Source organism: Vulpes lagopus, chromosome 1 (genome assembly GCF_018345385.1).
Source record: "Vulpes lagopus strain Blue_001 chromosome 1, ASM1834538v1, whole genome shotgun sequence".
Taxonomy (NCBI): Eukaryota; Metazoa; Chordata; class Mammalia; order Carnivora; family Canidae; genus Vulpes; species Vulpes lagopus.
The window spans coordinates 69,700,462-69,726,989 of record NC_054824.1 but is presented as its reverse complement, the minus strand read 5'-3'; the positions used below and the strand labels follow the sequence as shown (position 1 = coordinate 69,726,989).

At 56.9% G+C, this 26,528-nt stretch overlaps 2 protein-coding genes across 10 annotated transcripts in view; both read right to left on the bottom strand.

Moving 5' to 3' along the window:
- The window catches only part of GRM4 (glutamate metabotropic receptor 4), a 113,930-nt gene extending 99,113 nt beyond the window's left edge, over nucleotides 1-14,817 (bottom strand). For 4 of the 9 annotated variants that reach the window (XR_005990405.1, XR_005990404.1, XM_041772248.1 and 1 more), the window contains exons 1-3: nucleotides 13,695-13,924; nucleotides 10,953-10,997; nucleotides 3,881-4,775 (exon numbers count right to left, since the gene is read on the bottom strand). Coding sequence is in view for 7 of the 9 variants with exons in the window: in XM_041772248.1 (XP_041628182.1) it covers nucleotides 3,881-4,399 (519 nt within the window). In the remaining 2 variants the exon portion in view is untranslated. Of the gene's footprint in view, nucleotides 1-3,880; nucleotides 4,776-10,952; nucleotides 10,998-13,694 lie in introns of all 9 variants that reach the window. The other 5 variants (XM_041772264.1, XM_041772257.1, XM_041772228.1 and 2 more) reach the window with 4 other exon arrangements.
- Nucleotides 13,570-26,237, bottom strand: LOC121486859 (zinc finger X-linked protein ZXDB-like). The gene is made up of 6 exons (XM_041748222.1): nucleotides 26,159-26,237; nucleotides 25,314-25,421; nucleotides 16,029-17,072; nucleotides 14,516-14,641; nucleotides 13,957-14,059; nucleotides 13,570-13,778 (listed from the first exon to the last, which is right to left on the bottom strand). The coding sequence occupies exons 1-6, from the start codon at nucleotides 26,235-26,237 to the stop codon at nucleotides 13,742-13,744; spliced, it is 1,497 nt and encodes a 498-aa protein (XP_041604156.1). The 3' UTR covers nucleotides 13,570-13,741.
- Nucleotides 26,238-26,528: the final 291 nt, after the last annotated feature.

Below are 26,528 nucleotides of genomic sequence, written 5' to 3'. Positions count from 1 at the left end.
CTGCTCTCAGGAAAAGATCTTCTTGGCTCATTCACACTATGGTATAAATGACCTACATGGTGAATGGAGGTGAGGGGACTCTGGTGGAAAGATTCAAACCCAGGCCTAACTGGCTCCAGAACCTGGGCTGTCCCAACATAGCATTGCGCCAGCCACATCCTTGGGCTTTAGGAGCTCTTCCAAAAGGTACTCTTTACACCCATCAATATTCCCTGTTCCCAAAGAGAGAGCCAAAATGAGGATGAAGGAAGAAGATGGGAACAGGAAGTAAGGGATATAAGCTATCAAGTCAGACCCACGACTTCTGAGAGTCAGGGCTTCTGGTCCCCATGAAAGCCTGGGTCCCACTTCCAACCCAGTTTATTTGGACAGGCATTCTGGAAGGAGTCAGGCCTGGGAGCTGAGGACCTAACTTCTGGCCCTGCCTAGCTCACTTAATCAGGACTTAGATTCCACATCTGTACAATGGGGAGTTGGCCCCTTCCAGCTCTACTAGTTTTGAGTTTTGCTCATACCCTGACCCCAAAGGCACCCCATTAGCTTTCTCCAGGTAGGAAATCACCTCTAGTGCCCCCAAGCCCAGAGCTCCTCTCTGAGCTGTGCACAAGAAACTCACCTCTTAGAAGAAGGGGAGCTATAATCACAGCCTCTGGTAGAAGTTCCCAGCAGGCCCCACTTATTGGCCTTGGCAGAGCAGGGCTGGGGCTGCAGTGATGCCCTTTGAAACAGGCACCTGACACTGCAGCTCTCCTGGCCTGGGCGCCCCTCCCTCATGCTCTCCAGGCAGTGGCCTCTGCTCCTGACCGCCCCCAACAAAGTTCAACCTTTTTGCCTCTGTAAAAGGCTTTTAAGTTTCTCACCCAGCCTCTCATTTCTATCAGTTTAATTATTGAGGAGACCTCTTGTCGCCAGGCTGGAACATTAACACTGTTAAAAGGAACCCAAGGAATGCAGACCACAGATGACTGCCTCCCTCTGGCTCTCTCCCCATCTCCCCCGCCCTGAATCTCCTTTCCAACATGTCCCCCCTGCCCCCATTCCTTCTCTCCTCCCCAGGCCCCCACCTCCCAATCCCATCTCACTTTCTGTGCAGCAGGGAGGCTCCTGACCCCCTGCCCCAACCCATTCATCTCTCAGCAATCTGAGAAGGCACAGATAAAACTGAGGCCTCGGCCATGTTCATAGGTAACCAGAGGGGCAGAAAAAAAGGAGTACCTGTGAGCCCCTAGGCTGGTGAGGCCTAGCTCCAGGCACCCTCACCCTACCAGAGACCTTGTGCCAACTAGAGAGAGATTAGCATGGAAGTCACAGTGCACTCCCAGTGGAGTCATTGATGCCTCACTCCAAAATATCCATGTTTCCAAGAACTCACAGATACCATTCTTGTACCCTTTACCCTGTGTCAAGTGACACCTCTCCACTCCTTTAGCCTCTCCATCTCTCCATAAAGTGGGCACTGGCTCAACTCTGGGAGATGGCAGGGAGGCACTCACTGAGGTCATGGACACAAGGGTCCCATCACCTTTGGCTCAGGATGTGATCCCAGAGTCTCGGGATCCAGTCTCACATCGGGCTCCCTGCATGGAGCTTGCTTCTCCCTCTATGTCTCTGCCTCTCTCTCTCTCTCTCTCTCTCTCTGTGTCTCTCATGAATAAATATATAAAATCTTTAAAGAAAAAAAAAAAAAAACAAGGGTCCCATCAGACTGTCTTCTAAAACACCCACAGTCCCCAAAAGTTTTTTTTTTTTTTTTAAGATTGTATTTATTCATGAGAAACAGAGAGAGAGAGGCAGAGACACAGGCAGAGGGAGAAGCAGGCTCCATGCGGGGAGCCTGATGTGGGACTCAATCCTGGGACTCCAGGATCACACCCCGATCCGAAGGCAGACGCTCAACCACTTGAGCCACCCAGGTGCCCCCAAAAGTGTTTAATAAAAAGTTCCAATAAGGAAACTGCAACAGCCCCATGTATATAGTCTGGGCCTCTTCTCCAAGGCCGAGGACCTAGGCCCCACCCAGACAGATTGACAAGGAGTCTGGGGCTTGTCCTTTCTGCTGATGGCCCCAGGGGGCCTTCCCTCTCAGGCCTGGGGCAGGCAGGCTGAAGCAATGACTCAGCTAACCTAAGCCATTGCCAGGACCTGGCCTGGGCAGCTGAGCCCTGCTTTCTCCTCCCCTCTGGGTCTCCACTCCTCAGTGCAGGTGGGAGAAGTGGACCAGGCTACCCATTCCCAAACCATCTGTAAGGAATGATCTCTGGCAGCACAGCCCCCTGGGGGCTGTTTGGATTGTCTACTGCAAGGGCAAAGTTTCCTTCAAGTTTTCTGTTCATCTTAATCTGGCATTCTTCATAATCCATCCATTTGCTTAAAAATTAAGATAGTGTTTCCATTTGGATTATAAGTAAAACCAACACCCCAGGAAGAAGGTCCATAGGTAAGGAGCACAAGGCACATGACCCCACAAAGTTGTAACCCCCACCCCATGCTGTAACTCTAGCTTCATTTCTTTCCCACTCCCACCCCATGCCCAACTTAGTGGACTTTTACACCATTCACCTCCACTTCAACCCAGGCCCCTAAAAATGCTCCCAAAGTACTGATGCACTGTGGGACTGGACAAATGGGCTCTCGAAAAGGTCTAGGTGAGAGAGTCCCAGCCTCACCACTTCCCACTCTGTATGGGCCCAGACAGCCTCTCTCAGACCACTGGGTCTAACTTTGGAGACTGAGGAGGGAAGGGGCCAACTCCAGAGGCTGGGAACCTGACACCAGGATGAAGGAGGGACCCAGTGGCTTCCTCTGTGCTTTCCTTCCTCCTCCTCCTACATATTTTCCCTCTCTCCCTCCCCCCCTACCCCCCACCCCTTACACAACACACACACACACACACACACAAACACACAGCAAAGAAGGCAGGCTCCAAAGAAGAGCGGCTCATAATTATTGGTAAAATGCTTGTAATGTTTTTTCTCTCTACCCGGTAGCTTTCAGTTGTTTTAGCAGCTTAGCGAAGCACTTGGCTCCAATTGAATTGCAAATCAGCAGCTCTTGCCCCAGGAAGAGAGGAAGGGAGGTAGCAAGGAGGGGGCAGGGAAGGATTCCAGACGAAAGGGAGAAAGGTGTGCAAGGAAGAAGGGCAGGAGAAAGAAATGAGCAAATGAGCAAGGGAAGCTTGGTTCTGGGCCCAGAGCAACAGCTACAGAGACCGCCTGCTCCTTCCAGGCCCTTTCCCTGTCCTCATCCACCTTCTGCAGGTGCTGTAGCCCACTGCCCCATCCAAAATATCAAGACACATTTTATAACCATAATCTTGGGGTGAAGTGTGAGGGCCACACTGGGTTTTCTCAACTACTACAAGAAAAGCATATCTTTCTAGGGAATTACAATTTATTTGAAAACAATGTCAAAAACAAAAGTCTTGCTTTATCTCTTTGGCAATCTCCAACATTCATATTTCCATTCTATTTCTTTGACTCTGTTTCTCTTTCTGACTACACGTATTTCTACATATCCATCTGTCTGTCTTTTTACACATCTGTCCACCTATCTCCTTCCTTCTGTTTCACCAGCACTTCATTCTCCCCTCGGTTCAGAATTCCCCACAGAGGAGCGGAGTTTATCAGGGAACTCTGGGCGGACGTGCTGTTTCAGCACCACGGTCAGCGCCCCGGAGCCGCTCCCTCCCTGACACCTACACTCCTCCGATCCTCAGCTCTCACCACAGGACTGCCCCCAAATTCTCAGATACTGTTGTGATGGTGGGGGATGGTACAGTCCTCAGAGTCCAGGAGGGAAGAGGAGAAAGAAACTAGCCAGGACTGGCACCCTGGGTTGTTGGCGGAAGACCACGTCTGGGGCCAACCGGCCAGACACTAACCTTGAAGAGGCGAAGGATGTTGGCCACCATGATGGAGACAGAGCTCCCTGAAGCACCGATGACACCGACCACACGTTCTGGTTTGGTGATGATGGGGGGGCCGCCACTGCCACAGCGGACCTCTGTGCCATCCTTCTCGATGAGCGCCTGCACAAAGGTCAGGGACTGCTCGAGGGCATGGGTGTCCCTCGAGCAGGTGTCCAGAATGCGGGCGCCCAGCGTGATGTTGGGCAGCAGGTCCGGGTCATTGTTGATGCGATCCAGGGCAAAGAGCATGGCCTCCAGCCGATGGATGCCCTTCTCCTTCTTAAGTTCTCCGCAGGCCTTGCCCTCTGAACCTCGACCGTGCACTGGGAACAGGCCGCCCAGTGTGATGTCCCCATCTATGCGGATGGAATTCATGTGGGGGTGGCCCTTGGGCTTCCCCAGGGAGGAAGGCACCCAGGGGCCATAAAGGCTAAGGAGCAGGCAAAGAGGCAGCCGGGCCCACCACCAGCCCCAGCCTGTCTTCCCAGGCATCTCGGAAATCCCTAGAGACCCATGAAGGGCAGGCCCCACTCCTAGCCTTGGCAGGCCCCTGGCCCCACAGCCTGGGTGAGCATGGGCAGGGCAGCCCCCACAAGTCTCTCCAGGGCCGCTTCAGCAGCAGGGTGGCTGAGGGCAGCCAATGGGGTCACCCATGCTGGTGCTCCTCGCCACTCAGGCAGTGCTCAGTTGCTGACATGGGCCATTCCCACGGGCAGCAGGGAGTGGCCAGGGAACAGCAAAGCTCTAGTCTTGGTCCTCACGTTCTGCAGGCCTGTTCTTGACGGATGAATGTGAAAAGAGAGTGCTCCTAGCTTGACGTATCTTGGCATCAAGGAGAAAACAGCTTCAATGCTCTCCTCCTACCAACCTTAGAAGGGAGGGAGAGGGAGAGGGAGGGGGAGGGAGAGGGAGGGGGAGAGAGAGAGAGAGAGAGAGAGAGAGAGAGAGAGAATCAAACAGAAGCCCAAAGAAGACATTAGCTATTCTGATCTCTCATGAGGAGCCTGAGAGAAGGAGATGCTGGAGGTTATCGCCACAGGCTCCACAAATCTGAACTTGGTTTTCTCCCAGCTGCTGCTCGACTTTGGTTCAAGTGGGAGAGCCTGAGGCAGAAATTAGGTCATGTTTGAAGATTTCTTAGGCCTAGACCCACTGCCATCAGAAACCAGGGGATCAGAGTGCACACTCCCCAGGAACAGCCTGGAACTGACTTGAGAGGAAGAAGGGTCTTCCTCAACACTCACCCACATGAAGGAACAGCAAGAAATCAGGTCCACAGGATCCAACCCCATTTTAGAGATGAGGGAACTGAGGCCCAGAGCAGAAGAGCATTTTGTCCAAGTCACACAGGCAGTGAGAAGCACAACACCACGCAGACCCCAGCTTCCCAGTTCTGGAGCCAAAGACACTTAGGTTCCTTGGGGCCTGAGGAATAAGGAAGCCAGCAAGGCCCCCTGCAGAAGAAACCAGGCTGGGAGCTGCTCACTCTGAAGACCAGGGAGAAGCTGGGGCTGTCCCAGTTCAGAATCCTCATCCCAAATCCAATCGGGCAATGCAAATTTCACATTTCTACCTCAGCCACACCCCAGGCAGACGGTAACCCCAGGGGCTCCAAGCTCAAGGAGGTAGGCCTCCTTTTCATTTGCTTGGCCTCCCTCCCCCACCATCTTTCTCATGGTCTTTATCTCTCAATTTCTCCACTGCTCTTTCTCTCTCCCCCACTTCCTCCCTCTGAGAGAGGGGGCTCAGGTTATGGCCTGAACTACTGCACATTATTATGATCATTGTCATTATTATTGTTGTTGTGATTAAATATTTATCTGCAAGGGTAGAGGAGAGAACACCAGCTCTTCCTCATTCTCACTGCTAATTTGGGCTAATTTCCCCTGGGGTTCCTTCCCTTGCCCCAGCCTCCCACTAGCTCAAAACCAGCAACCTCCCTCCCCTCAACTTAGAAGGCCACAGGGAGAAGCCCTGGAAGCTGAGTCAGGGATTGGTTGGGGGCTGACACCCAGGCTCCCATTCCAATGGGTTTGTCAAATGAAGAACAGCAAGCCACTCACCCATTCTGTGCCTCAGTTTCCCTAGCCATTTAGAAGAAGGGCTTGTGTTTGGATTAGGAGGTTTTCCTAGAGATGCAGTCCCTGCATCCAGGCCAAGCAAGCCTCTCAGAGCCACCTGTCCCCTGCTTGGACTTCCCCCACACAGAGGCCCCAACTGCTCCAGTTCTGGGAAAAGGAGAGGAAGAGAGTACAGCCTCAATTCCTGAGCTTCCCTGCCTAGCGCCTTCTGAACCCTCACCTCACACATCTGACCCCTCATCAAAATGTTCCCCCACCCTTTAGCTCCTTAGAGGCCAAGAACACAGCTATTAATTCTCCTTCAGCCCATGCCACAGGGGAACCAGAAGCCCCGAGGAATCCCATAACCCTCCCAAAGTCACAAAGCAAGTCAAGATGGGGCAAGACTAAAGCCAGCACCAGTCACACTGAGAGGTCCGAGGTAGCCTGCAGGAAAGCTTCCTAATCCCACAGCCACTCCTAAGCCAGGAGCCAGTGACCTAGTGCTGGGGCGGGGCGGGGGTGGGGTGGGGGTGGGGTGGTGTCAGTACCTGGGGGAAGGCTGAAGAGTAAGAGCTGCTAAAACACCGGAGGGGGGCTACACCTCAATGGAACTGTCATCCCCACTTCCTCCTCCCTGTGAGTGAGTTTAGCAGATGGCTTTCTGGGTGGCCACGGGGAGTGAGGGGCTATGGGGTAGTTGCCACTGATGCCAGCACCAGGCAAAGGCAATTCAGACAGGAACACCGGCGGTCCCCGCTCCTGCCATCCCCTAGAGAGATCTCCTTCCCAGATCTCCAGAACGCAAGGGGATGGATGAGGATGCGGTCTGGGGGAAGACTGCCCCTGCAGGGCACTTTCAGCTGTCACAGCCATGGGAAGGAGTCCCCTCCCGGCCGGTGTCCCATGGGTGGGACAGCCCACACAATGAAACACTGTCTTGTCCAAACGCCATGGTGCCCCTGGAGCGATGACAACACTGCTGTGTGCCGGGCACCACGCTAAGTGCTGGGCGTACATGTTCTCTGGTGGCGCTCACACCCCGGAGCGGGCTGCCTGTCTAAGCGCCCGGCTCAGAGGAGGAAGGTGACCCCAGGCCCCCCCAGCCAGCGCTCTGCTGGCCCGCCCTCTCCTATCGTCCTGCAGGCCGGCCCTGGGCGGCCTGGCTTAAAAATGGAGGGAGTCTTGGCCTCAGATGGGCCTTGTGAGGAGGCCGCAGTGAGGCCGATGCTGGCGGAAGGCCGGGGCTCCTCGCAGTCGGCCCAGCTCAGGCTCCAGATTCCTCATGAAGGCCCAACACGGGCTTCTCCTGGGAGCCCACGCACCCCAGGCGGAGCAATGTGCACACACCATGCAGACACAACACACACTGTACACACACAGCACACAGACACGAACGTACCACACCACACACACACACACCCCATACACACAGCACAGATATAAACGTACCACACACACTACACATATAACACGTATAACACATCGACAAACATGCTACACACCACATATACCACAGACACAGACAACATACCACATACACACCATACACACACTATACACACACCAAACATACAGCACACAGATACAAACATAGCACACACTATACAACACATACCACATACACACATCACACATGCATATACCACACACCCACACACCATACACACATTATACACACATGCCATATACACACACACCACACACATATATATCACATAGACACAAACATACTACACACCACATATGCCACACAGATACAAACATACCACACAGAATACACACATACCACACGTGCATACACCACACACACACACACCATACAGATACACCCATACCACACACATATAACATATATCACGTAGACACAAACATATCACACAGCATGCACATACCACATATACCATATGCACACACACCACACACATATATACCACACAAACATCATACATACACACTTGTACATACATATATCACACACAAACACATTACACACGACAGACACCACACACACATACACCACAGACACAAACATACCACACACCAGACACACACACACACACAATGGGGAGAAGCAGAGGCCACATGGTGGAAGGAGGCCTCAGTGAGGAGAAAAGCAAATTATTGCAGCATTAGAATCAAGAGCCCAAGGCCCCAGGCCCTGCCCCCTAACCGCTCACAGGCTTCCCTCCACCCCGATGGCCCTGCCCCCACCCACAGCAGTCCCGCTCCATCCCTGGTCTTCCCCATCCCTGGTCTGCTGGGTCTGCCTTTTCTGAACATCTCCAAAGAGCTGGGCAAACCACCGCCTCTTTTAGCCTCCCCTCCTTCTTTTGATCCTGTAACAGGAACAAGGGAAAAGTAAAAATACTCTGAGTAAAAGGCGCCACCAGGAGCAGAGGCTGGGGGTGGGGCAGCAGGGGGAGCCAAGGCCATCCTTCCATACCCTTCCATACCCCACCAGGCAGCCTCCACCTTAGCAAAGAGGGGCCAGGTGGGGGGAGGTTGAGTCCTCAGGCCACCCCTTCAATTCTAAAACAGCCAGGGAAGCTCACACTTCAGACGTTTGGGGCCTGGAGGTGGGGGGTAGGGGGTGGGGAGTGAGGGGCCTCTTATTCTACCCTTCCCTCTCCTTCCCCACCTCTCTCCTCAACCTGTCTATTCCCTTCCCTTCCACCCCCTGTCAGATCTTTGGCTCCAGATAGGCAGGGAGGGACAAGGAGCAAAGGAAAGAGCACATGGTCATCTCCACACACAACAGCATCTTTCAGAACATCCTCCAGAGAGGGGATGTAAGGAGAGCCAAGGAGGGAGGATGCAGTCTGCCCTCCTCCCCCTCCAGCCCAGGCACCCTACAATCTGAGGGCCTCTCTGATATCTGCAGGCCTGCAGGGAGAAACTCCCCAACCTGCCTTAGTGATCCTTCCAAGTCCCATGCTTCCTCACGTCTAACCTAAATCCTTCCCTCCACAACCAGGGCCTGAGCTAGGAAGAACCACAAACCACTGAACGGAACGACAAGCGGCTCCAAAGAGAGCTACTGCGACGTTTACTAAACTCACTCAGCTTTTTATTCTCCCAAAGCTAGGGAAAGAGAATTCTCCCCAAACACCAATGTAAGGGACAGAATCAGAGGGAATGACCCTGCACTTGGCACCCAGAGCTGCTCAAGCAGGCTTTCAGCCCCTGCAAGGCCACTCAAGCTCTGGGCTCTTCCCCCTGCCCTGCCCCAGCACCCCCTCTCAACCTCTGCCTTCTGCGAGCCAGGCCTCCTCCCTCCCCTCAGCTTTTCCACATTTCCTCAACTTCAGTCCTCTCCATTCACCTCTGTCTCTGTGGCCTGGCCCAGCCCAGGTGCTCAGCAAAGCTGGGCGTGGTGTCTGTTTTGAATCTCTGAGCTGTTTAGACACCTCATCGCCCACATCTCACACTTCCATGGGAGGGGCTCTACTCCCCAGCAGGAAACATGAGGGAGAACTGGGGCCCTTCTCCTCCTTCCCACACTACCCCAAGCCCACAGGTGCCCACACAGACCTGAGACGCTGGACTGCAGGCCACCTCTGAGGCCCCCTCCCTCCTGCCCCCCTGGGGGCCCCGCACTGGTCCAGCAGAGGTGCGCTATGCTGGACAGTCTCCTCCCAAATGAACAGAGCCTAGACCCAAGGAACAAGCAAGAGGACGCTGCACCCCACAGCAACGAGGCTCATAGTTTGATCCCCACCTTTGTGATCCCTGGTCCATGGGGAAAGGGGCTGGCTAATTAGCTTCCTCAACCTCAACAGCCCAACCCTCTCCCCACAGGGACCACAGCTTGAGGAGACCGTGTCATACTCCTCTTGGTATCTCTGCATCCCAGCCTGGCACATTGCCTGGCATCCCCCACCAGAGCTTGTGGAAGGGAATGAATGATATGATGTGAGTGAAGAATTCTGGGCTCTTCCCACCCTCTCTCCCAGGTCATCAGTGTCAATATTAATAGAAACAGCAGCCCTGCTCCCAGACACTCCCAGGGCCGTGCCAGGCCATGTTTGAAGAGCAAGGAGGAGGGCACAGTGGGGGTCCAGGCTCCTCCGTGGATCTCATTCTTTTCCCATCCCCAAGAAGCTCCAGCCCATCAGCCTGTATCAGGAACCCTCCCAAGTACAGAAATCCCAGATCTTGCTTCATAGGCCATCCTCTCCCTGTTTCACCAAAAGAGCCTGATTCCAAAGTGACTGGTTCGCTGGGCATGTGGTGGGCACTGCAGAAACGTGGAAGGAGAGAAGAAATGATAGAGGACAGGAGGGATGAGAAAGTAATTCCTCAGCTCAATGCCCATAGAACTAGAGAAAACTTCAAATCCGCCATTGTGGTTCCTCCAATCTAGGATTCCCTCCAGCCTCCTCCCTGTGACTTTCACCCTTCAGGTAGCAACTGAGACCCTTCCTCCTCCAGGAAGCCTGCCCTGATGATCCTAGCTCTATTTCCTCCTTCTTGCACATTCACATCTCCCTCTCTCTTTCTCTCTCTCTCTCTCTCTCTCTCCTCTCTGTGTGTGTGTGTGTGTGTGTGTGTGTGTGTGTGTTATTTGGCAATGATGAGCCTGGAAGATTTTAAGGGCCTGTGTGGACCACACTCATCTCTGCATCTCCTGTGCCTAGCCCAAGGCTCAGAAACTCTCAATAAGCAACAACACACAGGCAGGTCTTTGCCCGGAGCCAGCAGGCAGCCAAGGTGATGCCCAGGGACAGGGTCTGAAGCAGCATTCTGCGTGTGCAGAGTAGAACTCTGACCTGGCACCAAATCCTTACACGTCCCTGGTGTGGTCAGGCATAGAATACATCCTTTCTGCCATAGCCATTCAGTTATTGACCGTGTCGATCGAATATGTGCTGGCTCTGCTCTGGGCACTGGAAATGTGCTAGGAGTAACAGACACAGACAGCAGCACCCACCTCTTGGGGCCAACCTGGGGGGTGGCCCAGGAGATGCAATAAACATACTTACATAAAGATATGTGGCGCTTCAGGGAGTCCAGAGGTTATGAAGAAACTAAGGCAAAAAAAAAAAAAAAAAGAAACTAAGGCAGGTAAGGAGAGAGGTCAAGACCCTGGGGTCTGTTCAGAAAAAGATAGTCAAGGCAGGCTTCTCTGAGGAGGTGGCATAGGAGAAAGCAACTAAAAACAGTAGAGGTGTGAGCCACAAAAGTGTCCCAGGTAGAGAGAAGCAAGGGCAAAGTCCCTGAGCTCATGTTTAGCATTGATTGTTCAAGGACCAGCAAGGAAGCCGGAGTACCCGGAGGGCAGTAGGAACGGGAGGGGGGAGAGGAGGTCAGAGAGGGCATGGAGTACAAGATCAGACAAGACCTGTGCTGATGGAGAAATGGGGGCCCACTGGAAGGCTCTGAGCGCAGTGACAGGCAAGGATTCATGGCAAGAGAAACCTGAGACTCAAAGAGATGCCACCTGCTAAGGCCACAGCAGCTCTGGTTAGCTGAAGGCGAAGCAAGCCCATCTCATCAGCCCAGGAAGGCCCCGACACTGACCTTCCCCCTCTCCCGGAGAGGGAGCACAAATCTCCTCCATTTGCCAGCCCCCACTTCCATGTAGACTTCCAGGCCTCTCCTTCCTACCCCAAGTTGTCCTGCCTCCACCTACCACCACTGCCAACCCGCCCCCCTCCCAGTCTTCTGGCACAATCCAAGTGGGCATGCATCTTTGTTTGCAGCTGGTGCTACTGTGAGCTTCCCGACTAATACTGTTTCTTCCTCTCTCCCCCTTCTTCCTGTCCAAACACCTCCTTAACTCAGAGCTCCCCCTACTCCAGCACTGCCCCAGAGGGAGAGGGACCACGGGCTCCACAAGTCAAAGCTCAGACTCTACCATCTTACACAGCCATAAGCACAACCAGTTGTGGGTGACCCTCCCATCCCCAGGCCACACAGGAGCCAGGCACAGGGAAGGGGCAGTGCTACCTGTGAAGTAAATGGCTCACCAGAAAATTAAGATCAAGTCCCCAATCTTTATTCCTAAAGATCAAAAATCACCCAGTGATTTTAGAAACAATAAAGGTGTAAGCCACAGCAATGACAGTATTTTCACTAGAAGTCACAGCCCCAACCAGAAAACAGGTCCAGGGGCCAGTTTCTGTCACCCTGAAGAGCAGAGAGGTGGGAAGGCTGAGGATAGGGGACAGGGCAGGACCCAACCTCCTGGTCCTGATTCAGGTGGTCCAGCCTGGGACTAGCAGCCAGCTGGCTCTCCTGGGACCCCCCTGCATTACAGCCAATGGGCAGCCAGCGCTTTCTCCAGAATGGGGAGGCTTAACCAGATACTACTGCTAGCTAGTCAGCATGGCTCAGCCTGAAATGGCATGGGCTGTCATTATGGGCTGGCATTTCCCAATTACCACAGATAATATCTCCTTTAATTGAATGGGGTCCAGATAATGTCATTATGCACTGCATTCCCCAATTTATTTAATATACATGTGTACACATATATTTATGCCTCACTGCTGCCAACGACATTGCTAAAGGTGAGGTTGATAATAAAACATTTCGACGGGAGTCATCAGCTTTAATTTAAGGGGTGATTTTTACTATCCTTGTGGTGCTCATTTTTCCAAGGAGCCAAGAGAAACAACGGACAGGCTGGAAGAGGCTGGCTCAGGCCTGCGGGCTAGGAAGTGGGGTGGGCAGGGCTGTGGGGTAAGCTTGTCTTTTCCAAGCAAGTTCTGCTGCTACTCCTCCTTCTTAGGAGTGAGTTCAGGCAGGGAAAGGGTGGGGGGGACAGGGGGGAGCAGAGGCAGAAGCCCCCCCCCCCCCACACCCAGCTTGACTGCAGGACTGGCAGGGAGGAGGAAGCTTGTCTGGAATGCAGAGCTACCTGGCTGGGGTAGCACTGAGAAGCAGCAGGGTGACACTGGGAGAAAGGCAGGGCAAGAAGACAAGGGAGGCCAGAGCCAGTCCACAGCCAGGAAAGAAGCAGAGTTCCCAGGAGCCAGGAAAAGACAGTCTGCACTCTGCAAGGGTCAAAGGCAGTGAAATCTCTAAATTAATTTTTGATAGTCCCCTGCTAACTGGGGCAGAGTTGACATGAAAACAAGCCCTCCTTGCTCTTTCCAGGAGTCAGCACCAGGCTAGGTGGGAGCAACCGAAAGCCAGTGTCCTTGGCCCCAGGCCAGCTACCCACCAAGGCAAGCCCCTGGGTCTCCTGCCTCGGGTCAGCCCAGCTAGCTGGCCACTCCTCTGCCAGCCCCAGCAAGCAGGACCAGAGCCCAGATGCCGGCTTCCCCCCACGCCTTCTCTGGGTAGCAAAGGCAGCTTCCACTCTGCAGAAGTGAGATAACCTCCCAGCCAGCAGCTAGCGGGCCCAGCTGCCCAGGCTGCCAGTGGGGCCTGCCCACTGCAAAGTTAGGTTCTCAGCCGGCCAAGCAGAGGAGGACAACAGGGTGGGCAGATGTCTTGGGGTGGGTGGTAATTAGGGGCTGCGAGCTCCAGACTTGTCTAGGGGAGAGGATGTGTCTGTTGGCTGTAATTATAAAGCTCAGAAACCCGTGGGTCCTGATCCCATCTTTTCCTGCCAGCTATTCCCCTGCAGCAGGGTGGGTTGAGGTGTGGCCCAGCATCCTGGAAGCTGGGCCAGGGGACCCCCCATAGAGCTTTTCTGCTCCCTCCCCTTCCTGGTAGCAGGTAGCATGCTAGCTGCTCACTTACTGGCTGGCTTGCTCACTGATGCTCTCACCTACCTCGGGCTGCCTGTCTGCCACTGTGCCAGGCGCTCCTCTTGGGGACGTCACGCCTCCAACAGAATGAAGACGCCCAGACGCAGGCTGGGGGAGGAGGGATGAGGGAGGAAGACAGGTGCGGCCTACACTAGGCCACTAAGGCCAAGAAAACAGCTCAACTCCTGACGTGCTCCCACCCCCCCCTTACCCCTCTGCCAGCTCAGGACTCCTTCTCTGTGCCCTGCAGCCTGCCCTACCACCATCCCATACATCTTTCGTTTACCACCAGTAGAGCATCCTTTTGGGTTGAGCATTGCCATCTCCTCTCTGGGCCTCTCGCAAATGCAAACATCCCAGGGAAAGGTAGCCCTTGCATTGACTGCTGCCTGGCGGGGGGAGGCGGGTAATAACTTTTTGGTATTTTTGTCTCTGAGAGGTTGAAGGCATTGACAGGTGAGGGAAAGTTTATGGCTAACAGACAGAGGTTGGAGGAAGGGGAAGACAGTGGTCATCCAATACCTAAGTGGGCAGGCATGCTCATCCAAGGCTAAGCAGAGTCTCAAGGGTACCAACCCCAAAGGCCCCCAACCCCATGTCAGGGACAGGACTCTGAGTAAGGGCCAAAGAGGCCCTCCAGTGGTCCTCTGTGGGGCCCAGGGAAAGGGACAGAGCTCTGAGCACCCCCTCCACTGCAGACAGGTCCTCTTCAGGGGCCCTCACCACTAGCTCCCAGAGCCTACCCAGGAGAGGGGACCACACCCAAGAGCCCCCAGACACACCTGTGGGAACTCTCTCTGCCACCTCAGGAAAGGTCACCCCGAAAGGCTCCCTAGGGTCCTCACCTCTTGACTGAAGTGCTCCCACCACCCAGGCACTGGCTTCTGAAGAGTTCAACCAGCAGACGCAGAACCCCAGGCCCACATCCCATGTGGATCTGAGGGGAAAGTGGGGCAGACCCAGCGCGCACCCTGGGGGAGTAGGGAGATGGAATTTAGAACATTCTTTATTTCCACCATGAGCTGGCCCCAGGGACCTGAGGCTGAGTAGCAGGCTGTGGGAAGGGGGTGTCCAGTGTGGAGGCTCTCAGAGCACTGGCCCCGCCGCCTACCCTGAGGCCCCACAGTGGCCCAGAATGGAGGACGATGATGGGAACACACACACACACCCCCTCCCCCACCACCGAGAGCTTTCCGACAGACGACAGAGGGTCAGACAGACTAACCACGGCTCCCACTGACACGTGGATTCGGGCACCCCACTAGGCAAGCCCGGCTCGGTCCGCAAAGCGGCTCTCCCGCACCCAGGGGCAGGCACGGTGCCGAGAGAGGGTAAGGAAGCGCGGAGCCTCCTCCAAAACGGACTTAACTCTAGGAGGGGGTGTCACTCGTGGCCTGGGGGCAGGGGGCGCTCGTACGCTGGGCCTCAGGACTCCCCGCCGCCGCCACTGCCGCCCCATTTCTGCACAAACAGCTTCAGACCGCCCCGGTGCGGGGGCGCCTCTCTCAGGCCGGGCCTCCACCTCGCAGCCCCGCCCCCGCGCGGGGAGGGGGCGCCGCCAGTTCCCGGGCGCCGGGGAAGCCCGACCCCGGAGGGGACCCCCCAGCACACACATGCGCGCGCACGCACGGCCCGGCCACCCGCCCGGCGGCCCCAGAGCCTCGGGCTCACCAGGGTCCGGGAGAGGGTCGGTGCAGAGTATCGCAGGAGCCCCTGACCCTGAAGTCCCGGGGCCGCGGGGAGCCCCCGGGCCCTGGGGCGCAGTCCCAGCCCGCAGCGGCCGCGAGCCAGCGGGTGCCGGGCTCGGCCAGTGGCGAAGGTGCCGCTGGGGCGACCAGGGCAGCGGGACGCGCTGCAAGGGAAGGGAGCCGAGGCGCGCGAGGCTGGCGCTGCCCGCCCTGCCGCCGGGGACCGCGGGGAAGGGGTGCAGATGACGCCCCGCGCCCCCGCCGGCCCTGCCCCTCCGCAGAGGGGCGCGCTAATGCCCCCGCCCCCACCTGAGAGCTGCCACGACCCCCATTTGGCAGAACCCGACATAAGCCCCACTACACAGAGACACTTTCCCCCAGGCCCGGAAAATAAATAAATAAATAAATAAATAAATAAATAAGCCGCTGCCCCGTTCCCTCCCTCGCGGGCGTTCGGAGAGCCTGCCCTAGCCCCGAAGGGGGACCCTCCAGCCTGGGTCCCGCGCCCTCCAGCCCCGAGGGCTCCGGTCCGCCGGCCCCCCTCCGGGCAGCCCGAGCGCCGGCGCTCTCAGAGGCCACCTCCCCGAACCCCGAGGTCCCCGCCGCAGCCCACGCCCCAGAGGCCGGAGGGCACGGCCCCTCCGCCGGTTCCCCGCGGGCCACAACTCACCGCGCGCCGCCGAGGTCTGAGCCGCGGCGAGGGGTCGGTTGCGCTCCCGCCTGCCCCGGGGGCGCAGAGAGGCGGCGGCGGCGGCGGCGGCGGCGGCGGCTGCTCGCGCTGCCCCGAGCCCGGGCCGCGGCGGACAGCGCTGACGCTGCGGACCGAGCCGGGCGCCGAGCCGCCGGGAGTCCCGGACGCAGCGGGGATGCGCCGGCGGCCGCCCGGCCGGAGCCGCCTCCAAGCGCGCGGCGTTCCGCTGCCGCTCCGGCAAGAGCAAGGGAGCGGCGGGCAGCCCTGCTCCGGCCCCGCGGAGCCCGGCGTCCAAGCCGAAGGGAGCGGGCGAGGCGGCTCCGGGCAGCAGGGTCCGGCCGGGGCTCCGGGCGGGCGGGAGTGCAGCGGGAGCCGACCTGCGGGCGCAGCCGGCCGAGATGCGGGCGCCCGGCGGCGCCGCGGCAGCGGCAGCGGCAGCGGCGGCCGCGGCAGCAGCAGCAAGACAAAATGAGAGCGAGCGAGAGAGCGCGCTGGAGAGCGAGCGAGAGACGCGGAGAGCGCGGAAGACGCGGAGACGGGAGGCTGCGGGAGGGGGCGGGGGCGCCCGGAGCACGAGGGGGCGAGGGGACCGCAGCCGCTCAGCCCCGCGCCCGCCGCCGCCGCCGCCGCCGCCGCCGCCGCCGCCCTCGAGGAGGCGCGAGCCGGGCCCGGCAAGTTTGCGCTGCGAGTGCGGACCGAGCGCGCGGCGCCTCCGCCGGCCTTTTAAAGAGAGAGCACCTGGGCGCCCACCGCGACCCCGCACCCGCACCCGCACCTCCACCGCCGGAAGGCCGGGCGGCACGCGCCCCTCCGCCTCGCCACACCCGCCCCGCCCCAGCGGCGCCCTCCCCTGGAAGCCCCCTTCCTTGCCCCGCCCCCGCGGGTCAGCCCAGCGACCCGAGGACGCGTGGGGGGACCCTCCTGACTCCAACGGTCGAGGGTCAGGGAACACAGCCTCCGACACACACCCGGAGAAGTACAGCAAAGCACAGCGATGCAAAGGGGTTGCGCTCCTCCCCACCCCTGTGCGTCACGAGAACTCCCACCCGCAGGGCCTCTTCTCACACATCCGCATGCACGTGGCGTGTGCCCCCATGTGGCATGTTCATTTGCACGCCCCACCGCTCCTGGTTGGAGCATACCACGGGGGGGGGGGGGGGGGACTGAGGCCCAGTGAGGCAATTCCACCTGTCCTTAGTCTCAGCCTGTTGGGGGGAGGCTTTCCTCTGAGGCCCCCCTCCTCCCCAGAACCCCACTAGGCCAGGGGAACCTCCAAGCCCTGGTCCACAGTCAGCAGGTCTCCCATCAACCTTGGTTTGCAAAGTGTAACAGGTGGCCTGGCCGCCAGGCCAACACAAGCCAGGGAAAGAATCCCTGTTGGGAGAAGCTGGAGCCCCAGCTCTCTTCCTTCCCTGGGGGGTGCTGTGAAAAATCCCAGGAGAGGGCGGGCCTTAGAGCCAGGCAGAGGAAGAAGAGAGGGAGGGAGCCATGCAGCCCTCTTAGGATTGCAAGAGCATCTCGTCCCAGACTGCAGAAGTGGCTTCAATTAGAGCTGTGACGTGTGACTGTCCTTGTCCCGGGGAGGGTGCTCAGCACAGTGCCAGGGAGCTGGGGGGAGAATGGCTGGCAATGGCCTCCCTCCCCCTCGCCCCTCAGTCCTCCTGGCTGATCTGCAGGGTGCCACCGTGGGCTTAAATGTGCCTCTGCCCATGGGGCGGGGGGCCTCAGCCCCCCCTTACAGCCCCTCCCCTAATTTCCATAGATAGCACCCTTATAGGTCAAGGGCATGTCTGGGGAGTCTGGGGACAGCAGGAATGACCCTCCCCCCTACTCATCTGATCTTTCTCCCTCCATGCCTCATATCCACCACCCCTGCCCCTTCCCAGAGACCCACTCGGGCACCCCCACCTGGTCCAGAATTCCAGACTATGCCAGGCTGGGACCACAACTGGTTTACCATGGTTCATCCGGTGCTTGGCACTATGCCTGGCCCATAGTGTGAACTCAATGAATGTTTGGTGAAAGAATAAATGTTGGCAAAGCATGAACTCTCTTTGCCGACACATTAATGGCCCCAAATACACGTCTCGTTTATCCAGTCAGACCAAAGTCTCTGATGGAAGGACCTAGAGCATGAATTCATTCATACCTTTTGAAATGCAATCAACACTGGAGGAGATCCTATTCCATTCCCAGTCCTGGGAATCCACGAATGACTGAACACTATCCTGCCCTTGAGGAGCGCACCCCATGGCCATGCACACCTCAGCCTGGAGCATTTTACAGAGATGTAAGCTAAGGCCACGAAAGCTCCTGCCATCCAGTGGCTCTACGCAGCCTCATGTGCACAGCTCTGGGCTTGCAGAGCTCCTGTCACTCCTGAAGAGGCCTGCTCCCTGGGAACAGCCTGCCTGGGTCCCCCTGCTCAGGGTCCCTCAGTTTCCCTAACCGGTATGTAGAACAAGGACCACGATGCTGACCTCAGAGCAGCTTCTGGTGGGCAAGAAGCCACCCGTTCAGGGAATGCTGGGAGGCTCCAATTCAACTTGCCTTGGGCTTGGCAAGTGACTCGTCCTATCTTGAGGCTGCATCTAACTAAAGGGAGGGGGGGTCCTTCATCTAATTCATGGAAAGTTACCCTAAGAGCTGGCAGTACCTGGGTGCTACTGGCCAGGCCATCGTGAGAAAGGAATGAGATAATGTGTGCAGAGCGCCCAGTCCTGTGTTCAGGCATCAGCAAGTGGGAGCCACATTTTTAACACGGTATCGTCCTCAATATCCTTGTATTGAATTGATAAATCAGTTCATTAATCAATAAAGCTGAAAATACACGGGCCATGGTTTATGGAGGAGGCAAACTAACACAGCCTTTCTTGCCATCCCCTGCCCTGGGTGTTGCCTTCACTCTGACCATAATTATCTCGCCCCCGCCCCCCACCAGCTGTGTCGCAGAAGGCTGGGCAGGCTCTATTTTTCAGGGGTTAAAAAAAGAAACGCTGTTGGCTGGCAGATAGCTGAGAGTGTGCACTTGTCCAGTTTGAAGATGCCCAGCCTGAAGCCTCGTTCTGGGCAGCCGTCCCGGGCCACTCTGGGGCCTCCCTCCCCTCCACCCCCCCCAGAGCACTCAGCCCCCCACTCTCACCAGTGAGCCCCAGCTTGGTCTAGCTGGGCCATCCTCCTTCTCCTACCTGCTGGCTTTGGCTGACCTGACTTGTCATGGAGACAGACAGACATACACACATAGAGACACATTCAGATATACAGGCACACACATATATATACAAACAGCCACACACCCACGGAGACCCTCAGACCCAGACCCACATGGAAACACACATATATAGACAGGCACACACCCTCAGAGACCCTCAGACACACACACACACAGGTACACACACATACATACAGATATTCAAATAGGCACACACCTGCGGAGACCCTCAGACACACACACACACACACACACACACACACACGGATACACACATACACCTCAAGGAACTTCAGTTGGTGTCCCTGACCTGGGCATGATGTGGAAACAAGGGAGATACAGCGCCACCTCTATAGGGGAAGAATGATCAGAAGTGACCTCAAGGGGTCAGGGAACAAGGGTCCTGGTGCCCAGGGCCAGGTGGGACACAAAGGCCTGAATTCCCAGATGCCCCGTTCAGCAAGCTGTACCCTGACTGTTAGGGGCTGAGGTTGGGGGAGAGGGCCCAGGACTGGAAGCAAGAGGCTAGGTCCTCGGTGTAAGACTGTGTGACCTGGGGGAGGTTGCCCAGCCTCTCTGAGCATTGGTTTCCTTACCAGTGAGATGAGGGGCCGGGCTGGTGTTTCTCTAAGCATGCTGGGATTCAGGGTTGCGTCTCACTCGGAAATCTTTTAAAAAGGCTGACCTGCTTGACATGAGGTGGGGCGGGGGGGACGGTATTGGGGGAGTGAGCACGCTGGTTGTTCTAATCCACCAATCCCATGCGCACAGGCTTCCCCAGAGAAAAGGAGACACCATCTCAGCATTGGGGGTAGGGGCTTGGTGGGGAGGAGAAAAAGAGACAGGTAGTCCTAGAGAAAATAATAATACTCCTGTGCTTCATGTCGTTGTGACCTGGAAATTCTTCCCAAAGTCTGACCTAACTCCCTTATGCTGCAGCAGAGACTTCCTTTGGGCTCTGATTCTGACCTCCCTGTTATGGGGAAACAACTTCCCTGCCCCTTCCCACCCACTGTGTTGGCAACTGGCATCCAAGTTACTCCTCTGACTTCCTCATTTCAAAGGATGCTAAATAGGAAAGGGTGATTGATTGCCTTTGAAAATCGTGAAGTTTAGAATTTGTTGAAATAAATCAGAGTGAACTTGAAAGTGGCCAGGGCCAGAGGAGAGCCTGGCAGGCCTAGAACACCTAATAAGTGGTTCCTTGGCCAGTTGACCTGACCACCGTCTCAACCTCCACGTCTGATGGGCTTCAATTTTGGTTTCCCCTAAACCAGGTCATTAGATGAAAATGCCTCTGATGGAGGAGTTCCTTTAAACAATAACTGTCCCCCAGCAGGACATTTCCAGGGTGAAGAGCTAACTGCTAGGGAAGGCAGTGGTTCCAGGCTCTCTGAGAGGGGCCTAAATTACTCTGCTGGCACTTGGCTGAGAGCAGGTGTCAGAGGCGGGACCCTGGGGTTAAGAATCCTGAGGCCAATCAGTCCTCTTCTGCCTCCTGGGGTCACACCAGCCCCTCTCCTTTGCCCCATGGAGATACTGAGTCTCAGGGGCATGGGCATGGGGACTCTGAAATTCCCCCAGCCAGGACAAGGTGTGAGCGACCCCCTCCTGACACTGCCGAGGGTTAGCAGAAGAGGGACCTGAGGATCTACTCTTCCCTTAGGCCAGTGTGGGTCCAACCTCCAGGACATTCCACTTCAATGAGCTCCGGGACTTTCTCAGGCTAAAGCTATGATCCCCTTTTCACAATTCCAAAGTCCAGAATGCTCTGAAAGCCACAAGTTGGTCCATAAGTATTCCACAAACTCCTCTGGCTGCAAAAGCTGATGTGAGAGCGAGTCATTGCCACATCTGGCTCCCTTGGTGGGAGATAACTCTGCTTCACTGCAGGCATAGGAGCCAGCATATTCCTTTGGGGAATACTGCTCCAAGGCCTCCTGGGGTATTGTACAATAGATAATATTTGTGCCATATTTTCTTCTAAATTCCAAAAAAATCTAACTGAGGTTTCTGACAAGGGTCTGCTTCCCTGGAATGATCCAATTGGGACCAAGGACTCTCCAGGTTACACAGCATGGTCACACCTAGGCCCTCCCACCTGCCACCTGCCTTGCGAAGGGAGAGAGGGGACCCAACAGAATAGAGAGCAAAAAAGAGCAAATTCTGAATACAGCTCTGCTAAACCCAAGTGCATGGGACCAGAGGCAAAAGCCAGACGAGATATGCAAGGATTCAAGGGACATTCAGCAGCATCTTGCTGGAGAGAGGTTAACAGAGGCTGCAGGAGCACCCCACAAGAACAGGGGTACAGGTAAGATGCTGGGGGATCCTCCCTGCCTGTGTGGTGATGAAGCCAGCTGGGAAGGAGAGGAAGTTCATCTGGTGGGTGGGCAGGGGAAGCGTGGTGGGTGGGGCGGATAGAGGGAGAGAAATGGTCTAAGGTCAATTTTAGCTACTTCCCTCTGCCCCTCAGCTCTGAGGCCTGAAAGATGATGCTTCCCCTTCCCTTCCTCAGCCTCACTTTCCCCCACCTTTAGGGCAAAAGAGGGAGGAGAGAGGAGAAAGGTAAAGGAGGGGAAGCATTCGTGCTGTCTCAAGCTCAAGGGTGGCCAGGAAGGGAGGTCAGGGACTAGTGTCACTTAGACTCTGACAGAGGAGCTGAGAGACTCTGGCCCCATGCACAGGGCAGTGGGGCACATGGCCCAACTGGGCTTTGGATCCTCCACAGCTGAGCCAGTGCAGAGCATGCAGTAGGTGCATGTTCGCTTGTTAAACAGATGAAGGGCTGACCCCCCCCCCCCCCCCCCCGAGTCCCTAAGCATCCTCCTTCTCCTCCCTAGTTTCCATTTCACCTCCTCCTCCTCTCTCCAGCAACCCTCCCTCTCTCTTTTTTTCTTAAGACTCAGGATTTTCCAGCCTTTTTGCCACACTGCAATTTAAAACTACTTATCATCCCTCTCTCTCCACATGTCCGGGGGCTGTCAGCTGCAAGCCAAATGTCATTAGGATGGATGTCACAGGCCGGGGATGTCAAAATACAATTAACATTTAAAAACCCCTCCCGCCTGCCAGGCCTTGTGGCCAGCCTACTCCTTGGGCTGAGTGGCAGGGCTCTGGGTGCCAGGGGGAGCAGCCAGGTGACAGGCACAGGAGGGGACACAGTCCAGCTGGCCATGGTGGGAGGGGGACAGGCCCAAGCTGGAAAAGGCATGTGTTCTCTCGGCTGCACCCCACCCACAGGGCCTTTTTCCAGGTCTGCCCCCCCAACACATCTCTCCAGTCTCAATCACACACTCCATGGGCAGCCCAGGGGCAGACAGACCCCAGCACCGCTGCTCTAATCCAGTCCCATGCCACTCCCCTACTTGGAGTTTCGGTGTCCCTCCTTCCAAATGTAGATTGTGATGCTGCTGGGGCTCTGTGAGGCACTGCAATTAGAGCCTCAGGTTGTCCTCCAAATGGGCCCCAGGCCCTTGGGAAGAGGCACAGGCCACACAGCCTGGCCGACCGATTGACAGCTGGGCTAGAAATTGCCAGCAAGCCCCTTTGTCAATCCCTGCTGCCCCCCCCCAACACACGCCAGCCTTGGTCCTCCTTAGGAACCTCCCAGACAGTGCTAGAAGGGAGCCCCAGCATTTGCTCCCTCTGAAGGGGGACCCAGACAGCTAACAGGACAGAAAGCTGGAAATGACCCCCAAGACCTCCCACTATCAGAGCCTCGGATGCATCTCTCTGCATTCGTGCTGTCTCCAAGGTTCTTGTCCTCACTGCTGAGGTCTCTAACTCAGCCCTTGAGCCAGCGCCAGGGAGGTGGAGCTGACCCGGAAAGCGTCCACTGTCCCATGGGGGGCCAGTCATAGTCAGATCACAGGGCTGGGGTCACAACCCCACGGCCTCTCCTCACCCCACACCCTCAGTTATCCTGGAAATCTGAGCCACATGCAGGATCCGATTCCTTGCTAAGGCAGCCACATTCCTGCAAACACCCTTTGCCCTCCTCCTTCGCCCATTTTCTCTTGCCTCTTGCACCTGCCTCACAAAGACCAACCCATCACACAGGACTCCCCCCCTCCAAGAGGACAAAGCAGTGCTGGGAATGAAAAGCCCACACCCATCAGCTCCTCCCTTCGTGGGCTGCATTTTAATGGCATTTGATTGGATTGGATGCGCTTTTAATTCCCTCCTGGGACATCAGAAGGAGGGTAGAAAGAATCTTTAATTCATCAAACTGAAATATTAATAGAACTCCAACCAGCTGGAGTGGGGTGTGAGACCCCCCACAACTGAAGACTCAAGGATTGCGCAAGAGCAAGGTGGGAGATGGCTAGGTGGGAAGGAGGGGCCTCTCAGCTGGGCTGGGCGCGGGAATGGGTAGAGGACCCAGGGCTCCCAGCCCTCCCAACCCTCCCACCCCATGCATGAAGTCCCACCCACACATCCCCTCACCTGGGCCTCCCCTAGCTCCCACCACCTCAGGGGCCTTTACCACCCCTTTGGGCCTGTACACCTGAGCAACTGAGGCGCAGATAGGGGGAGCCACCAGGCCAGTGCTTCACGTCAGCTTCACCACAGAATTCAGCCTGACCTCTGGACCCAAGGCCTCCCTGGCCCCAGTCCCTGGGGGTCACAGGAGGAGTGGGCACCCCCGAGGCATTGGCTTGGTCCCACCAAGCGTTTCCCACCTGCTGGCAGAGCCTAACTCACCTCTCCAGGGGCAAAGGCTTTTCCCACACACTGCAGAGGTGGGGGCTGATGGCAGACCCTCTCCCAAGAGTAGGGGGAGCTTCAGAGGCGCAAAAGTAGAAGCAGGGGCATGAAAGACACCCTCTGTTTCTGGAAGGCGGGCATCAGGGTGTAAGCTGACACCGGCTGACCTTGGGGCGGCTCTGATTAAGGAACTCTGTGGTTAAAGGCCAGGCTCTTCTTCCGCCTGAGCCTAATACACCTGCTCTCAGCCCCAGCCATGACACTCACTGTGTCACTGTGGGGCCACAGGAGGTCACTTGACCTCTCCAGCCTCAGTCTCCTCACTAATAAAGAGGGGCTGACACAGCTCCCTTTGCAAGGTTGCTCCGATGACCGGCCCCAGAGATAGTAGAGCTGCTGGCACCAGGCCACCCGCTGCTCCTCCCTCCCCTGCAGCCTCCAGCCCAAGTGGGACCCTGGGCCCTCCTTCTCCGTCTCACCTACATGGTGGATCACCTTCTCTTCTCCACCCGAGACACCAACAACCCCCCCCCCAGCCGCCCACCTCCAAGCCCCAGCTTAACCACTACCCCTGTGGAGAATTCCCGAGCTTTCAGTCCAGTGGTCTACATCCCCCATGGGGAAGGATCACCTCTTGCCCCTCTACTTCCTGTGCCGGGTGGGTGTACAGCCTGTGAGCACCAGGGTCCTGAATAGACAGGTGCATGGACACACAGACAAACGGTTAGATGGACAGGTGGTCCTGACCTCCACCACCAACCCCTGTCCCAAAGTTCAGAATTCAGGAAGCCAGTGGGAAACTGACAGAACGAAAACCAGGAGCGCAGGGCTGGTGGCCCCGCTCCTCTGCCGGCTCCTGCAGGAAGGGGTACGCCCCAGCCTCCTCGGGCAGGGCCCGTTCAGCCCCCTTCCACCCCAGAATTTCAGGGAGACCACATCTCAGGGCGCTCCAGATCGGGAAGGGGCGCGAAGAGCCTCCCCTCCGGAGAGCGGCCCCGCGGGCCTTTCTCCCCTCTCCCAGGCCCGGCCGGGAGCCCCAGTCGCCGCGAAGGCGCCCCAGTGCGGACAGCAGCGCCTCCCGGTGGCCGAGCGCCCTCACTGCAGCGCTGGCCCGGCCCCCGGCGGGTCTGCCCGGACCTGGGCTGGACCGAGGCCCCGGCTGCGCGGCGCGGAGCGCTCGGCGCCTCCTCCCTCCGACGCCCGGTGCGACGCCCGGATTGAGAGGCCTGTTTTTCACCTGAACAGATTCCCGGACAAGGCAGCGGGGGCGGCGAGGGGTCTATTTCAAGGCTGCTTCCCAGCTGGGCCGCCGCCCCCTCGGATTCGTGCGCAGCCCAGCTCACCTGCTCTGACGGCAGGGAGGGAGGGGGCCTCTTCGGATGCCCCGCCAAGTCCAGGGGCAGCTGGCGACCCGGGGCAGGAGGCGGTAGGCGAGGGGATGTCCTGGATTCCTAGGTGGGCAGAGGCAGTGTAAAGGGGGGGGGCGGAGTGCGATGAGGAGGCATGAAAGGGGAGCGAGGGGGGCGTCAGCCCCAGGAGGTTGCATACTCCAGCCTCCCAAACCAGCCTCACCTCTCTCTCTGCCCAAAGTCAACATTTGCTGCACTCCCACTATGTGCCAGGCCCGTGGTTGGCAGCCTTACTGACCACTGGAGTCACCTGGGAGCTTTTAAAACTCTCAATGTGAGGGATCCCTGGGTGACTCAGCGGTTTAGCGCCTGTCTTTGGCTGTCTTTGGCTCAGGGCGCGATCCTGGAGACCCGGGATCGAATCCCACATTGGGCTCCCGGTGCATGGAGCCTGCTTCTCTCTCTGCCTCTCTCTCTCTCTCTCTCTCTCTCTCTCTCTCTCTCTCTCACTGTGGGTCTATCATAAAAAAATAAAAAAAACTCTCAATGTGGGCAGCCCCGGTCGCTCAGCGGCTTAGCGATGCCTTCGGCCCAGGGCATGATCCTGGAATCCTCAGGCTACCTGCGTGGAGCCTGCTTCTCCCTCTGCCTGTGTCTCTGCCTCTCTCTCTCTCTCTCACTGTGTGCCTATCATAAATAAATAAAAACAAATTTTAAAAAATATAAAATAAAACTCTCAATGTCCAGGCACATCCCAGACCAATTAAATCAGCCCCTGTGTGGTCATCTCAGGTGATGCACAGTCCAAACATGTCTACGGCCTCAGTGTCAGGCATCACCGATAGCATTGACAAGCTCTGTCGGGGGTAGCGGGTTATCTTCACCACCGTCCTGAAAGGCACTTGGAGTGGTCCTCATCCCCGCAGAGCTTAACAGAGAGCTGGTATGGAACCCCCTGTGTCATGCCTGTGCCAATAACCATGTCCTCCCAGGGGCCCCGAGGACTGCATTCTGAGGGGACAGACTGGAGATCAGGGCAGGTGAGCACTCTTGGATAAGAGCCCTTTCCAAATTTGGAAGTGTAAACAGCAAAGGGCCCAAGGGTGGAGAGGTGCATGTGTTTCACCCATGAGGGCCCATGGAGCTCCAGGGCTCTGAGCCACAGCTCTGCTTGTTAGGCAAAGGGAGTGGTTCCAGGGGCACTGGATG

Bases quoted from the DNA above. Each gene is read 5' to 3' on its own strand.
- LOC121486859 (XM_041748222.1), bottom strand. From the start codon at position 26,237: ATGAGGACCACTCCAAGTGCCTTTCAGGACGGTGGTGAAGATAACCCG. The intron at 17,073-25,313 runs GTGAGCTGGGCT...CGTGACGCACAG, and splicing joins CCTCCCTGCCGTCAGAGCAG to GGGTGGGGAGGAGCGCAACC. The intron at 14,060-14,515 runs GTGAGGACCCTA...TCCCCCCGCCAG, and splicing joins GGGAGCACTTCAGTCAAGAG to GCAGCAGTCAATGCAAGGGC.